Below are 16,881 nucleotides of genomic sequence, written 5' to 3' on the forward strand. Positions count from 1 at the left end.
CCCCTCCCAGTCCCCCCATATCCATTCCCAGTCCGTCCCATCCCCTCCCATCCCCTCCCACTCCCTCCCAGTCCCTCCCAGTCCCCCCATATCTGCTCCCAGTCCCTTCCAGCTCCCCCATATCCCCTCTGATCCCCTCCCAGTCCCTCCCAGTGCCCCCACATCCCCTCCCATCACCTTCCAGTCCCTCCCAATACTCCCATATCCCTTCCCAGTCCCTCCCAGTCCCCCCATATCTGCTCCCAGTCCCTCCCAGTGCCCCACATCCCCCCCCCCAGACCCACGTGTGACCCCCAGCAGGACGCTGGCACTGCGGCTCCCCAGCCCCGGGCTCAGCCCCATAGCCCCTCCCATCACTTCCCATCCCCTCCCAGTCCCTCCCAGTCCCCCCATATCCCCTCCCAGTCCCCCCACATCTCCCCATATCCCCTCCCAGTCCATCCCAGTCCCCCCCATTCCCTCCCATCCCCTCCCAGTCCCTCCCAGTGCCCTCATATCCCCTCCCAGTCCCCCCACATCTCCCCACATCCCCTCTCAGTCCCCTCCCAGTCCCTCCCAGTCCCCCCACATCTCCCCATATCCCCTCCCAGTCCATCCCAGTCCCCCCCATCCCCCCCCCCCCCCCGACCCACGTGTGACCCCCAGCAGGACGCTGGCACTGCGGCTCCCCAGCCCCGGGCTCAGCGCCTCGCACAGCAGCGCCCTCCCGTGGTCGCGGCGGTGCCCAATCAGCGTCACGTTGGACATCGAGACGGAACCGCCGCCCTCGGCCTGGGGGGCAATGGGGGCACCATGGGGTGCAGTGGGGGGCAATGGGGGCAATGGGGGACCATGGGGGCAATGGGGGACTATGGGGGCAATGGGGGCACCATGGGGTGCAGTGGGGGGCAACGGGGGGTAATGGGGGGCAATGGGGGACTATGGGGGCAATGGGGGCACCATGGGGTGCAGTGGGGGGCAACGGGGGGTAATGGGGGCACCATGGGGTGCAGTGGGGGGCAACGGGGGGCAATGGGGGCACCATGGGGTGCAGTGGGGGGCAACGGGGGGTAATGGGGGCAATGGAGGGCAATGGGGGACCATGGGGGCAATGGGGGCAATGGGGGGCAATGGGGGCACCATGGGGTGCAGTGGGGGGCAACGGGGGGTAATGGGGGGTAATGGAGGGCAATGGGGGACCAGGGGGGGCTATGGGGGCAATGGGGGGCAATGGGATATGGGGCACCATGGGGGGCAATGGGGGCAATGGGGGGCAATGGGGGACAATGGGATATGGGGCACTATGGGGGGCAATGGGAGGCAATGGGGGATAATGGGGGGCAATGGGATATGGGGCACCATGGGGGACAATGGGGGGAATGGGATTTGGGCACCATGGGGGGCAATGGGGAACAATGGGGAGCAATGGGGGCAATGGGGGGTAAAGGGGGACAATGGGATATGGGGCACCATGGGGGACAATGGGGGCAATGAGATATAGGGCACCATGGGGGGCAGTGGGGGGCAATGGGGGGGAATGGGGTACAATGGGGGGCAATGGGGGCAATAGGATATAGGGCACCATTGGGGGCAATGGGGGGCAATGGGATATGGGGCACCGTGGAGGGCAATGGGGGGCAATGGGGCACAATAGGTCCCTATGGGGACACAATGGGACACAATGGGGCACAATAGGCCCCTATGGGGACACAATGGGACACAATGGGGCACAATAGGTCCCTATGGGGACACAATGGGGCACAATAGGTCCCTATGGGGACACAATGGGACACAATGGGTCCCTATGGGGACACAATGGGACACAGTGGGACCTACGGGGACACAATGGGACACAATGGGTCCCTATGGGGACACAATGGGACACAGTGGGACCTACGGGGACACAATGGGACACAATGGAGACACAATGGGACACAGTGGGACACAATGGGGACACAATGGGACACAGTGGGACACAATGTGTCCTACAGGGACACAGTGGGACACAATGGGGTCACAATGCGTCCCTATGGGGACATAATGGGACACAATGAGTCCCTATGGGCACACAATGGGACACAATGGGACACAATGGGTCCTACAGGGACACAGTGGGACACAATGGGTCCCTATGGGGACACAGTGGGTCACAATGAGACACAATGGGGTCACAATGGGTCCCTATGGGGACACAATGGGGTCACAATGGGTCCCTATGGGGCCATAATGGGACGCAATGGGTCCCTATGGGGCCATAATAGGACATAATGGGTCCCTATGGGGACACAATGGGATACAATGGGACACAATGGGACACAATGGGACACAATGGGACCAAATGGGTCCCTATGGGCACACAATGGGGCACAATGGGGACACAATGGGGACACAATGGGACACAATGGGTCCTACAGGGACACAATGGGGCACAATGGGGACACAATGGGGACACAATGGGACACAATGTGTCCTACAGGGACACAATGGGACACAGTGGGACACAGTGGGACACAATGGGAATACGATGGGGACACAATGGGACACAATGGGTCCCTATGGGTCACAATGGGTCCCTACGGGACACAATGGGTCACAATGGGTCCCTACGGGACACAATGGGACACAATGGGACACAATGGGTCCCTATGGGCACACAATGGGACACAATGGGACACAATGGGACACAATGGGACAAAATGGGACACAATGGGTCCCTATGGGGACACAATGGGACACAATGGGACACAATGGGACAAAATGGGTCCTACGGGGACACAATGGGACACAATGGGGCACAATGGGACACAATGGGACACAATGGGTCCCTACGGGGACACAATGGGACACAATGGGACCTACGGGGACACAATGGGACACAATGGGGCACAATGGGTCCCTATGGGGACACAATGGGACACAATGGGTCCCTACGGGGACACAATGGGACACAATGGGGCACAATGGGGCACAATGGGACACAATGGGGACACAATGGGTCACAATGGGTCGCTACGGGGACACAATGGGGCACAATGGGACACAATGGGACACAATGGGACACAATGGGTCCCTACGGGGACACAATGGGACACAATGGGACACAATGGGTGTCTATGGGGGCACAATGGGACCCAATGGGACACAATGGGACACAATGGGTCCCTACGGGGACACAATGGGTCACAATGGGACACAATGGGATACAATGGGGCTACAATGAGTCCCTATAGGGACACAATGGGACACAATGGGACACAATGGGACACAATGGGGATACAATGAGTCCCTATAGGGACACAATGGGACACAATGGGACACAATGGGGATACAATGAGTCCCTATAGGGACACAATGGGACACAATGGGACACAATGGGTCACAATGGGACACAATGGGACACAATGGGACACAATGGGTCCTACGGGGACACAATGGGACACAATGGGGTACAATGGGCATACAATGAGTCCCTATAGGGACACAATGGGACACAATGGGTCCTAGGGGGACACAATGGAACACAATGGGACACAATGGGTCCTACAGGGACACAATGGGACACAATGGGACACAATGGGACACAATGGGTCCCTACGGGGACACAATGGGACACAATGGGGCACAATGGGGCACAATGGGACACAATGGGGACACAATGGGTCACAATGGGTCCCTACGGGGACACAATGGGGCACAATGGGACACAATGGGACACAATGGGTCCCTACGGGGACACAATGGGACACAATGGGACACAATGGGACACAATGGGTCCTACAGGGACACAATGGGACACAATGGGACACAATGGGACACAATGGGTGTCTATGGGGGCACAATGGGACCCAATGGGACACAATGGGACCAAATGGGTCCCTATGGGCACACAATGGGGCACAATGGGACACAATGGGATACAATGGGGCTACAATGGGTCCCTATAGGGACACAATGGGACACAATGGGACACAATGGGATACAATGGGGATACAATGAGTCCCTATAGGGACACAATGGGACACAATGGGACACAATGGGATACAATGGGACACAATGGGGCACAATGGGACACAATGGGACCTACGGGGACACAATGGGTCCCTATGGGCACACAATGGGACACAATGGGATACAATGGGGCTACAATGAGTCCCTATAGGGACACAATGGGTCCCTATGGGCACACAATGGAACACAATGGGATACAATGGGGTCACAATGAGTCCCTATAGGGACACAATGGGACACAATGGGACACAATGGGTCCTACGGGGACACAATGGGACACAATGGGGTACAATGGGCATACAATGAGTCCCTATAGGGACACAATGGGACACAATGGGTCCTACGGGGACACAATGGGACACAATGGGACACAATGGGGATGCAATGAGTCCCTATAGGGACACAATGGGACACAATGGGATACAATGGGACACAATGGGACACAATGGGACACAATGGATCCCCGTGGGGCCGCAGTGGGGTCCTGCGTGGGGGTGGCGGGGTGCCGCGGTTGCCCACCGGTGTGACGGCGGTGTCCCCGTGGGGCAGCTCGCGCCCCCCCAGCCACCAGCGCAGCCGCACCGGGGGGTTGCTGGGGGCGCTGCTGCACGCCAGGCTCAGCGTCCCGTTCTCCGCCACCGTCGGAGACCCCAAAATCGTCACCTCCGCCGGAAGGTCTGCGGAACAGCACGGACCGCTGTGGGGCTCCGTGGGGCTCTGTGGGGCTCTATGGGGCGGTGTGGGGCTCTATGGGGCGGTGTGGGGCTCTATGGGGCGGTATGGGGCGGTATGGGGTGACATGGGGCTGTATGGGGCAGTATGGGGTGGTATGGGGTGACATGGGGCTGTATGGGGTGGTATGGGGTGACATGGGGCTGTATGGGGTGGTATGGGGTGACATGGGGCAGTATGGGGTGGTATGGGGTGACATGGGGCTGTATGGGGCAGTATGGGGTGGTATGGGGTGACATGGGGCTGTATGGGGCAGTATGGGGCGGTATGGGGCAGTATGGAGCTGTATGGGGTGACATGGGGCGGTATGGGGCAGTATGGGGTGGTATGGGGTGACATGGGGCTGTATGGGGCAGTATGGGGCTGTATGGGGTGGTATGGGGCAGTATGGGGCTCTATGGGGCTGTATGGGGCAGTATGGGGCTGTATGGGGTGACATGGGGCGGTATGGGGCAGTATGGGGCTGTATGGGGTGGTATGGGGTGACATGGGGCTGTATGGGGCTGTATGGGGTGGTATGGGGCAGTATGGGGCTGTATGGGGCAGTATGGGGCTGTATGGGGTGACATGGGGCGGTATGGGGCAGTATGGGGTGGTATGGGGTGACATGGGGCTGTATGGGGCAGTATGGGGCTGTATGGGGTGGTATGGGGTGGTATGGGGTGACATGGGGCTGTATGGGGTAGTATGGGGTGGTATGGGGCTGTACAGGGCGGTATGGGGCAGTAAGGGGTGACATGGGGCTGTATGGGGCGGTATGGGGTGGTATGGGGTGGTATGGGGCAGTATGGGGCTCTATGGGGCTCTATGGGGCGGTGTGGGGCTCTATGGGGCAGTATGGGGTGGTATGGGGCTCTATGGGGCGGTGTGGGGTTCTATGGGGCAGTATGGGGTGACATGGGGCTCTATGGGGCAGTATGGGGCTCTATGGGGTAGTACAGGGCGGTATGTGGTGGTATGGGGCGGTATGGGGCTGTATGGGGCGGTATGGGGCAATATGGGGTGGTATGGGGCTCTATGGGGCTCCATGGGGCGGTATGGGGCGGTATGGGGTGGTGTGGGTCCCTCCCAGTCCCTCCCATTGAGGTCCATCCCATCCCCTCCCAGTCCCTCCCAGTGCTCCCAGTCCATTCCACTGAGGTCCATCCCATCCCCTCCCAGTCCATCCCAGTCCCTCCCAGTGAGGTCTCCCATCTCCTCCCAGTCCCTCCCAGTGCTCCCAGTCCCTCCCACTGAGGTCTCCCAGTCCCTCCCAGTCCCTCCCAGTGCTCCCAGTCCCTCCCACTGAGGTCTCCCAGTCCCTCCCAGTCCCTCCCAGTGCTCCCAGTCCATCCCATTCAGGTCCCTCCCATCCCCTCCCAGTCCCTCCCAGTCCCTCCCAGTGCTCCCAGTCCCTCCCAATGAGGTCTCCCATCCCCTCCCAGTCCCTCCCAGTCCCTCCCACTGAGGTCTCCCAGTCCCTCCCAGTCCCTCCCAGTGAGGTCTCCCAGTCCCTCCCAGTGCTCCCATCCCCTCCCAGTCCCTCCCTGTCCCTCCCAGTGCTCCCAGTCCCCCCCATTGAGGTCCATCCCATCCCTCCCAGTCCCTCCCAGTGCTCCCAGTCCCTCGCAGTGAGGTCTCCCAGTCCCCCCATTGAGGTCCATCCCATCCCTCCCAGTCCCTCCCAGTGCTCCCAGTCCATCCCATTCAGGTCCCTCCCATCCCCTCCCAGTCCCTCCCAGTCCCTCCCAGTGCTCCCAGTCCCCCCCATTGAGGTCCCTCCCAGTCCCTCCCAGTCCCTCCCAGTGCTCCCAGTCCCTCCCAGTGAGGTCTCCCATCCCCTCCCAGTCCCTCCCAGTCCCTCCCAGTGCTCCCAGTCCCTCCCAGTGAGGTCTCCCAGTCCCTCCCAGTCCCTCCCAGTGCTCCCAGTCCCTCCCACTGAGGTCCCTCCCAGTCCCTCCCAGTGCTCCCAGTCCATCCCATTCAGGTCCCTCCCATCCACTCCCAGTCCCTCCCAGTCCCTCCCAGTGCTCCCAGTCCCCCCCACTGAGGTCCATCCCATCCCTCCCAGTCCCTCCCAGTGCTCCCAGTCCCCCCCATTGAAGTCCATCCCATCCCCTCCCAGTCCCTCCCAGTGCTCCCAGTCCCTCCCAGTGAGGTCTCCCAGTCCCTCCCAGTGCTCCCAGTCTCTCCCAGTCCCTCCCAGTCCCTCCCAGTGCTCCCAGTCCCTCCCAGTGAGGTCTCCCATCCCCTCCCAGTCCCTCCCTGTCCCTCCCAGTGCTCCCAGTCCCCCCATTGAGGTCCCTCCCAGTGAGGACTCCCAGTCCCTCCCAGTGCTCCCAGTCCCCCCATTGAGGTCCATCCCATCCCTCCCAGTCCCTCCCAGTGCTCCCAGTCCATCCCATTCAGGTCCCTCCCATCCCCTCCCAGTCCCTCCCAGTCCCTCCCAGTGCTCCCAGTCCCCCCCATTGAAGTCCATTCCCTCCCAGTCCCTCCCAGTCCCTCCCAGTGCTCCCAGTCCCTCCCAGTGAGGTCTCCTAGTCCCTCCCAGTCCCTCCCAGTGCTCCCAGTCCCCCCATTGCGGTCCCCCCCCCCACTCACAGTACACGCGGATGGTGACGCTGTCGGTGCCGCCCCCCCCCGCGGCGCTGCGGCTGCGGCAGCTCAGAGTGACGCCGTCGTCCATCCGCGTCACCGTCAGCACCACCCGGCTGCGGGACAGCGCCGCAGCGCCCCCACGCGGCGAGTCGGAGAACCACGGAGAGAGCAGCGGGACGCCGTCCTGCGCCGGGGGGCAATGGGGGCAGTGCGGGGCAGTGCGGGGCAATGGGGGGCAGTGGGGGGCAATGGGGGCAATGGGGGGTCATGGGGGGTCATGGGGGAAATGGGGGATGAGGGGGTCATGGGGGGTCATGGGGGGCAGTGGGGGGCAATGGGGGGTCATGGGGGGGCAATGGGGGCAATGGGGGCAGTGCGGGGCAATGGGGGGTCATGGGGGGCAATGGGGGCAATGGGGGGTCATGTGGGGTCATGGGGTTGTGGGGGTGATGGGGGTGATGGGGGGTTATAGGGGATATGGGGGTAATAGGGGGCAGTGGGGGGCAGTGGGGGGCAATGGGGGTCATGGGGGGCAGTGGGGGGGCAATGGGGGTCATGGGGGGTAATGGGGGGCAATGGGGGGTCATGGGGGGTCATGGGGGGTGATGGGGGGTGATGGGGGGCAGTGGGGGGTCATGGGGGTAATAGGGGGCAATGGGGGCAGTGGGGGGTCATGGGGGTAATAGGGGGCAATGGGGGCAGTGGGGGGTCATGGGGGGCAATGGGGGGCAGTGGGGGGCAATGGGGGGTCATGGGGGGCAGTGGGGGGCAATGGGGGGCAATGGGGGGTCATGGGGGGTCATGGGGGAAATGGGGGATGAGGGGGTCATGGGGGGTCATGAGGGGCAATGGGGGGCAGTGGGGGGCAATGGGGGGTCATGGGGGGGCAATGGGGGGCAATGGGGGGCAATGGGGGCAATGGGGGCAGTGCGGGGCAATGGGGGGTCATGGGGGGCAATGGGGGCAATGGGGGGTCATGTGGGGTCATGGGGTTGTGGGGGTGATGGGGGTGATGGGGGGTTATAGGGGATATGGGGGTGATGGGGGTAATAGGGGGCAATGGGGGGCAGTGGGGGGCAATGGGGGGCAATGGGGGCAGTGAGGGGCAATGGGGGGCAGTGGAGGGTCATGGGGGGTCATGGGGGGCAGTGGGGGGCAATGGGGGGCAATGGGCGGTTATGGGGGTAATGGGGGGCAATGGGGGGCAATGGGGGGTCATGGGGGGCAGTGGGGGCGTCATGGGGGGTCATGGGGGGTTTTGGGGGGCAATGAGGGGGCAGTGGGGGGTCATGGGGGGTCATGGGGGGCAGTGGGGGCAGTGGGGGGCAATGGGGGGCAGTGGGGGGTCATGGGGGGTCATGGGGGGCAATGGGGGGCAGTGGGGGACATGGGGGGTCATGGGGGGCAATGGGGGGCAGTGGGGGGCAATGGGGGATGAGGGGGTGATGGGGGTTATGGGGGGCAATGGGGGGCATGGGGGGTCATGGGGGGGCATGGGGGGTAATGGGGGGACAGTGGGGGGGTTTTGGGGGGTCATGGGTGGTCATGGGGGGGCAGTGGGGGGCAATGGGGGATGAGGGGGTGATGGGGGGTTATGGGGGGCAGTGGGGGGCAATGGGGGGTCATGGGGGGTCATGGGGGTTTTGGGGGGCAATGGGGGGTCATGGGGGGTCATGGGGGGGTTTGGGGGGCAATGGAGGGCAATGGGGGGTCATGGGGGGCAATGGGGAGTCATGGGGGGTCATGGGGGGCAATGGGGGGCAGTGGGGTTCATGGGGGGTCATGGGGGGCAGTGGGGGGCAATGGGGGATGAGGGGGTGATGGGGGGAATGGGGGTAATGGGGGGCAATGGGGGGTCATGGGGGGCAATGGGGGCTCATGGGGGATGAGGGGGAGATGGGGGGTTATGGGGGGTCATGGGGGGCAATGGGGGGTCATGGGGGGTCATGGGGGGCAATGGGGCAATGGGGGGTCATGGGGGGTCATGGGGTTGTGGGGGTTGATGGGGGTGATGGGGGGTTATAGGGGATATGGGGGTAATAGGGGGCAATGGGGGGCAGTGGGGGGCAATGGGGGGCAATGGGGGCAGTGAGGGGCAGTGGGGGGTCATGGGGGGCAATGGGGGGCAGTGGGGGACATGGGGGGTCATGGGGGGCAATGGGGGGCAATGGGGGGTCATGGGGGGCAGTGGGGGGCAATGGGGGGTCATGGGGGGCAATGGGGGGCAGTGGGGGGCAATGGGGGGTCATGGGGGGTCATGGGGGGTCATGGGGGGTGATGGGGGGCAATGGGGGGCAGTGGGGGGTCATGGGGGGCAATGGGGGGCAGTAGGGGATGAGGGGGTGATGGGGGTTATGTGGGGCAATGGGGGGCATGGGGGGTCATGGGGGGCAATGGGGGATCAGGGGGTGATGGGGGTGATGGGGGTTATGGGGGGCAATGGGGGGCATGGGGGGTCATGGGGGGCAATGGGGGATCAGGGGGTGATGGGGGTGATGGGGGTTATGGGGGGCAATGGGGGGTTATAGGAGATGTGGGGGAGATGGGGGTGATTGGGGTAATAGGGGTCAATGGGGGGTCATGGGGGGCAATGGGGGGCAGTGGGGGATGAGGGGGTGATGGGGGTTATGGGGGGCAATGGGGGGTCATGGGGGGTCATGGGGGGTTATGGGGGATGAGGGGGTGATGGGGGTGATGGGGGTAATGGGGGGCAGTGGGGGGTCATGGGGGGTCATGGGGGATCATGGGGGGTCATGGGGGATGAGGGGGTTATGGGGGTGATGGGGGTTATGGGGGTTATGGGGGATATGGGGGTTATGGGGGTGATGGTGACCACAGGAGCACCAGTGCTCCATCCCAGTGCTCCCAGTGCGCCCAGTTCCACCTCCCAGTGCTCCCAGTTCCCCCTCCCAGTGCTCCCAGTGCTCCCAGTGCTCCCAGTACCCTCTCCCAGTGCTCCCACTTCCCCCTCCCAGCCCTCCCAGTGCTCCCAGTGCTCCCAGTTCCCCCTGCCATCCCTCCCAGTGCTCCCAGTTCCCCCTGCCATCCCTCCCAGTGCTCCCAGTACCTTCTCCCAGTGCTCCCAGTTCCCCCTGCCATCCCTCCCAGTGCTCCCAGTACCTTCTCCCAGTGCTCCCAGTGCCCCCTGCCATCCCTCCCAGTGCTCCCAGTTCCCCCTGCCATCCCTCCCAGTGCTCCCAGTACCTTCTCCCAGTGCTCCCAGTTACCCCTCCCAGCCCTGCCATCCCTCCCAGTGCTCCCAGTACCTTCTCCCAGTGCTCCCAGTTACCCCTCCCAGCCCTCCCAGTGCTCCCAGTACCTTCTCCCAGTGCAGACTGGGGGCCGGGTTGCCCCCCCGTGCCATGCAGAGCAGTCGCAGAGTGTCCCCCAACCTCACGTTGGGCGACTCCAAACCCTCAATGGTGGGCGGCTCGGGGGGAACTGGGAGCACTGGTCAGACTGGGAGGCACTGGGAGGGCCCTCAACCCCCCCCTCGGGGTGCAGGGATGGGGGGGGTGGAGGGTACTGGGGATACTGGGAGTACTGGGAGGGGTGGAGGGCTTCGTGGGGATTGGAATGGGGTCAGGGGGGGGCACTGGGAGGGACTGGGAGGTGATACTGGGAGGTACTGGGAGGGACTGGGAGGTGATACTGGGAGGTAGTGGGAGGTAGTGGGAGGTACTGGGAGGGGATACTGGGAGGGCCGGAGGTCTCTGTGGGGTGGGATTGGTGATACTGGGAGGGGACTGGGAGGGACTGGGGGATACTGGGAGGTACTGGGAGGGGATACTGGGAGGGCTGGAGGTCTCTGTGGGGTGGGATTGGTGATACTGGGAGGGAACTGGGAGGGACTGGGGGATACTGGGAGGCACTGGGAGGGGATACTGGGGGGGCCGGAGGTCTTCGTGAGGTGGGATTGGTGATACTGGGAGGGAACTGGGAGGTACTGGGAGATACTGGGAGGCACTGGGAGGTGATACTGGGGGGGCCGGAGGTCTTTGTGGGGTGGGACTGGTGATACTGGGAGGGGACTGGGAGGAACTGGGGGACACTGGGGGATACTGGGAGGGACTGGGAGGGGATACTGGGAGGGCTGGAGGTCTTCGTGAGGTGGGATTGGTGATACTGGGAGGGAACTGGGAGGTACTGGGAGATACTGGGAGGCACTGGGAGATGATACTGGGGGGGCCGGAGGTCTTCGTGGGGTGGGACTGGTGATACTGGGAGGGGACTGGGAGGAACTGGGGGACACTGGGGGATACTGGGAGGGACTGGGAGGGGATACTGGGAGGGCTGGAGGTCTTTGTGAGGTGGGATTGGTGATACTGGGAGGGGACTGGGAGGAACTGGGGGATACTGGGAGGCACTGGGAGGTGATACTGGGTGGGCCGGAGGTCTTTGTGGGTGGGACTGGGGAGACTGGGTGGGACTGGGAGGTACTGGGAGATACTGGGAGGTGATACTGGGAGGGCCAGAGGTCTTCGTGGGGTGGGATTGGTGATACTGGGAGGGGACTGGGAGATACTGGGAGGTACTGGGAGGTCTTCATGGGGATTGGAATGGGGTCAGTGAGGGGCACTGGGAGGGACTGGGAGGTACTGGGAGGCACTGGGAGATACTGGGCTGGCCTGTGGATGTCATGGGGATGGGATTGGGAGGAACTGGGACGTACTGGGATGTACTGGGGGAGACTGGGAGGTACTGGGAGAGCAGAGGATGGCATAGGGGAGACTGGGAGGGAACTGGGATGTACTGGTTGGTACTGGGGGGTACTGGGAAGTACTGGGTGGTACTGGGAGGGTAGAGGACAGCACAGGGCAGACTGGGATGTACTGGGAGGTACTGGGAGGTACTGGGAGGGCCGGAGGTCTTTGTGGGGTGGGATTGGTGATACTGGGAGGGAACTGGGAGGTACTGGGAGATACTGGGAGGCACTGGGAGGTGATACTGGGGGGGGCGGAGGTCTTCGTGGGGTGGGACTGGTGATACTGGGAGGGGACTGGGAGGAACTGGGGGACACTGGGGGATACTGGGAGGCACTGGGAGGGGATACTGGGAGGGCCGGAGGTCTTCATGAGGTGGGATTGGTGATACTGGGAGGGAACTGGGAGGGACTGGGAGGGGATACTGGGAGGGCTGGAGGTCTTTGTGAGGTGGGATTGGTGATACTGGGAGGGAACTGGGAGGTACTGGGAGATACTGGGAGCACTGGGAGGTGATACTGGGGGGGCCGGAGGTCTTTGTGGGGTGGGACTGGTGATACTGGGAGGGAACTGGGAGGAACTGGGGGACACTGGGGGATACTGGGAGGTACTGGGAGGGGATACTGGGAGGGCCGGAGGTCTTTGTGAGGTGGGATTGGTGATACTGGGAGGGAACTGGGAGGAACTGGGGGATACTGGGAGGCACTGGGAGGTGATACTGGGTGGGCCGGAGGTCTTTGTGGGTGGGACTGGGGAGACTGGGTGGGACTGGGAGGTACTGGGAGATACTGGGAGGTGATACTGGGAGGGCCAGAGGTCTTCGTGGGGTGGGATTGGTGATACTGGGAGGGGACTGGGAGATACTGGGAGGTACTGGGAGGGCTTCATGGGGATTGGAATGGGGTCAGTGAGGGCACTGGGAGGGACTGGGAGGTACTGGGAGGCACTGGGAGATACTGGGCTGGCCTGTGGATGTCATGGGGATGGGATTGGGAGGAACTGGGACGTACTGGGATGTACTGGGGGAGACTGGGAGGTACTGGGAGAGCAGAGGATGGCATAGGGGAGACTGGGAGGGAACTGGGATGTACTGGTTGGTACTGGGGGGTACTGGGAAGTACTGGGTGGTACTGGGAGGGTAGAGGACAGCACAGGGCAGACTGGGATGTACTGGGAGGTACTGGGAGGTACTGGGAGGGCCGGAGGTCTTTGTGGGGTGGGATTGGTGATACTGGGAGGGGACTGGGAGGAACTGTGAAGGTACTGGGAGGTGATACTGGGAGGAACTGGGAGGTACTGGGAGGTGATACTGGGAGGTACTGGGAGGTGATACTGGGAGGGCCTGAGGTCTTCATAGGGTGGGAATGGGGAGACTGGGAGGAACTGGGGGATACTGGGAGGTACTGGGAGGGCCTGAGGTCTTCATGGGGTGGGACTGGGGAGACTGGGAGGGACTGGGAGTTACTGGGAGGTACTGGGAGGGACTAGGTGGTACTGGGAAGGTAGAGGACAGCACAGGGGAGACTGGGATGTACTGGGAGGCACTGGGAGGTACTGGGAGGTGATACTGGGAGGTGATACTGGGAGGGCCGGAGGTCATCGTGGGGTGGGATTGGTGATACTGGGAGGGGACTGGGAGGAATTGGGGGATACTGGGAGGTAGTGGGACATACTGGGGGATACTGGGAGGTCCTGGGGGGGGTCCAGGGACTTGATGTGGAGGAATAAGGGCGGGGCGGGGGGGAACTGGGAGGAACTGGGAGGAAGTGGGAGGAAGTGGGAGGGACTGGGAGGAACCGGGAGGGACTGGGAGGAACTGGGAGGAAGTGGGAGGAAGTGGGATGAACTGAGAGGAACTGGGATGAACTGGGAGGAAGTGGGATGAACTGGGAGGGACGGGGAGGAACTGGGATGAACTGGGATGAACTGGGAGTGACTGGGAGGAACTGGGAGGAACTGGGAGGGGACTGGGATGAACTGGGAGGGACTGGGAGGAAGTGGGATGAACTGGGAGGGACTGGGAGGGACTGGGAGGAACTGGGAGGGACTGGGATGAGCTGGGATGAACTGGGAGGGACTGGGAGGAAGTGGGATGGACTGGGAGGAACTGGGAGGGACTGGGAGGGACTGGGAGGAAGTGGGATGAACTGGGAGGGACTGGGAGGAACTGGGAGGAACTGGGAGGGACTGGGAGGAAGTGGGATGAACTGGGAGGGACTGGGAGGGACTGGGAGGAACTGGGATGAACTGGGAGGGACTGGGAGGAGCTGGGAGGGACTGGGAGGGACTGGGAGGAACTGGGAGGGACTGGGAGGAACTGGGAGGAACTGGGATGAACTGGGAGGAAGTGGGATGAACTGGGATGAACTGGGAGGGACTGGGAGGAACTGGGAGGGATTGGGAGGAACTGGGAGGGACTGGGATGGACTGGGAGGAACTGGGATTAACTGGGAGGGACTGGGATGAACTGGGAGGGACTGGGAGGAACTGGGATGAACTGGGATTAACTGGGAGGGACTGGGATGAACTGGGAGGAACTGGGATGAACTGGGAGGAACTGGGAGGGACTGGGAGGAACTGGGAAGAACTGGGAGGGAATGGGAGGAACTGGGAGGGACTGGGAGGAATTGGGAGGAACTGGGATGAACTGGGAGGGACTGGGAGGAAGTGGGATGAACTGGGAGGAAGTGGGAGGAAGTGGGATTAACTGGGAGGGACTGGGAGAGACTGGGAGGGACTGGGATGAGCTGGGATGAACTGGGAGGGACTGGGAGGAACTGGGATGAGCTGGGAGGGACTGGGATGAACTGGGATGAACTGGGAGGAACTGGGATGAACTGGGGGGCGCCGGGCACTCACAGAGCACGCTGACCGTCAGGTGGGTCTCCGTGGGGTCCCCCCCCGCCTCATTGGTGGCCGAACAGTGCAGGGTCTGCCCGTGGGAACCGCGGCGGGGGGACACACTGCGGGGGGAGGGGGCAGCTGGGAGCCACTGGGACGGACTGGGAGCCACTGGGACGGACTGGGAGCCACTGGGATGGGACTGGGAGCAACTGGGACGGACTGGGAGGGGATGGGATGGGATGGGATGGGGCTGGGAGGGACTGGGACAGACTGGGAGGGACTGGGATGGGACTGGGAGCAACCGGGAGGGACTGGGATGGACTGGGAGCAACTGGGAGGGACTGGGATTGACTGGGATGGGATGGGCCCTACTGGGTCGCACTGGCTCATACTGGGCCATACTGGGCTGTACTGGTCTGTACTGGGCTGCACTGGTCAGTCGGTGCATACCGGTCTGTGCTGCTCTTTACTGGTGCACACCAGTTTGTAGAGACCTATACTGGTCTATACTGGTCTATACTGGTCTGTGCTCATCTATACTGGTCTATACTGGTCTATACTGGTCTGTGCCCATTTATACTGGTCTATACTGGTCTATACTGGTCTGTGCTCATCTATACTGGTCTGTGCTGGTCTATACTGGTCCATACTGGTCTATACTGGCCTGTACTCATCTATGCTGGTCTGTACTGGTCTGTACTCATCTATACTGGTCTGTACTGGTCTGTGCTGGTCCATGCCCATCTATACTGGTCTGTATTGGTCTGTACTGGTCTGTACTGGTCCATGCCCATCTATACTGGTCTGTACTGGTCTGTACTGGAATATACTGGTCTGTGCTCATCTATACTGGTCTGTACTGGTCTGCGCTGGCCTGTACTCATCTATGCTGGTCTGTACTGGTCTGTACTGGTCTGTACTGGTCCGTGCTCATCTATACTGGTCTGTATTGGTCTGTACTGGTCTGTACTGGTCCATGCTCATCTATACTGGTCTGTACTGGTCTGTATTGGAATATACTGGTCTGTACCCATCTATGCTGGTCTGTACTGGTCTGCGCTGGTCTGTGCTCATCTATACTGGTCTCTGCTGGTCTCTGCTGGTCTATACTGGTCCATACTGGTCTGTGCTGGCCTGTACTCATCTATGCTGGTCTGTACTGGTCTGTACTCATCTATACTGGTCTGTACTGGTCTGTGCTGGTCCATGCCCATCTATACTGGTCTGTATTGGTCTGTACTGGTCTGTACTGGTCTGTGCTAGTCCGTGCTCATCTATACTGGTCTGTACTGTTCTATACTGTTCCATGCCCATCTATACTGGTCTGTGCTGGTCTGTACTGGAATATACTGGTGTGTGCTCATCTATACTGGTCTCTGCTGGTCTATGCTCATCTATACTGGTCTGTACTGGTCTGTACTGGAATATACTGGTCTGTGCTCATCTATACTGGTCTGTGCTGGTCTGTGCTCATCTATACTGGCCTGTACTCATCCATACTGGTGTGTACTGGTGTGTACTGGTGTGTACTGGTGCTCACCGGACGGTGATCTGCGTGGTGCTCAGCCGGGGGTCGCTGCCATCCTCAGTGACGTGGGAGGAGACCTCCGGCAGCGGCTCCCCCCCCTACCCCCAAAATCGCCCCAAATGATTGGCTGCTCGCCGCCAGGCCCCGCCCCTAGCCCCACCCCCTCACCCAACGCCACCTTCGGATTGGCCGATCCCATAGGCCCCACCCCCTCACCCGACACCGCTCCCTGATTGGCCGCCCTTAGCTCTGCCTCCCCAGCCAACCCCGCCGAGCAATTGGCTGCCACCGATAGGCCACGCCCCCTACCCATCACAGCCGCGGATTGGCCGCCCCACCCCGAGGCCCCGCCCCCCTACCCAACACAGACACAGATTGGACGTCCTTCCACAAGGCCCCGCCCCCTGCCCCGCCCTCTCACCCAACATCACCCACTGATTGGCCGCCCCCGATAGGCCACGCCCCCTTACCCATCACAGCCGCACATTGTCCGCACCCGATAGGCCACGC

General features: G+C 62.1%; 1 protein-coding gene across 1 annotated transcript in view; it reads right to left on the reverse strand.

The window, feature by feature from the left end:
* LOC107050563 (neuroligin-2-like) overlaps positions 1–16,881 on the reverse strand; it is a 50,746-nt gene that overhangs the window by 25,138 nt on the left and 8,727 nt on the right. The window contains exons 6-11 of the mRNA XM_040657137.2: positions 16,384–16,468; positions 14,859–14,962; positions 10,616–10,737; positions 7,300–7,480; positions 4,507–4,664; positions 633–771 (exon numbers count right to left, since the gene is read on the reverse strand). Coding sequence (XP_040513071.2) covers positions 633–771; positions 4,507–4,664; positions 7,300–7,480; positions 10,616–10,737; positions 14,859–14,962; positions 16,384–16,468 — 789 coding nt within the window. The remainder of the gene's footprint in view (positions 1–632; positions 772–4,506; positions 4,665–7,299; positions 7,481–10,615; positions 10,738–14,858; positions 14,963–16,383; positions 16,469–16,881) is intronic.

The sequence above is a fragment of the Gallus gallus genome, unplaced genomic scaffold, assembly GCF_016699485.2.
Source record: "Gallus gallus isolate bGalGal1 unplaced genomic scaffold, bGalGal1.mat.broiler.GRCg7b scaffold_45, whole genome shotgun sequence".
In the NCBI taxonomy this organism is placed as follows: Eukaryota; Metazoa; Chordata; class Aves; order Galliformes; family Phasianidae; genus Gallus; species Gallus gallus.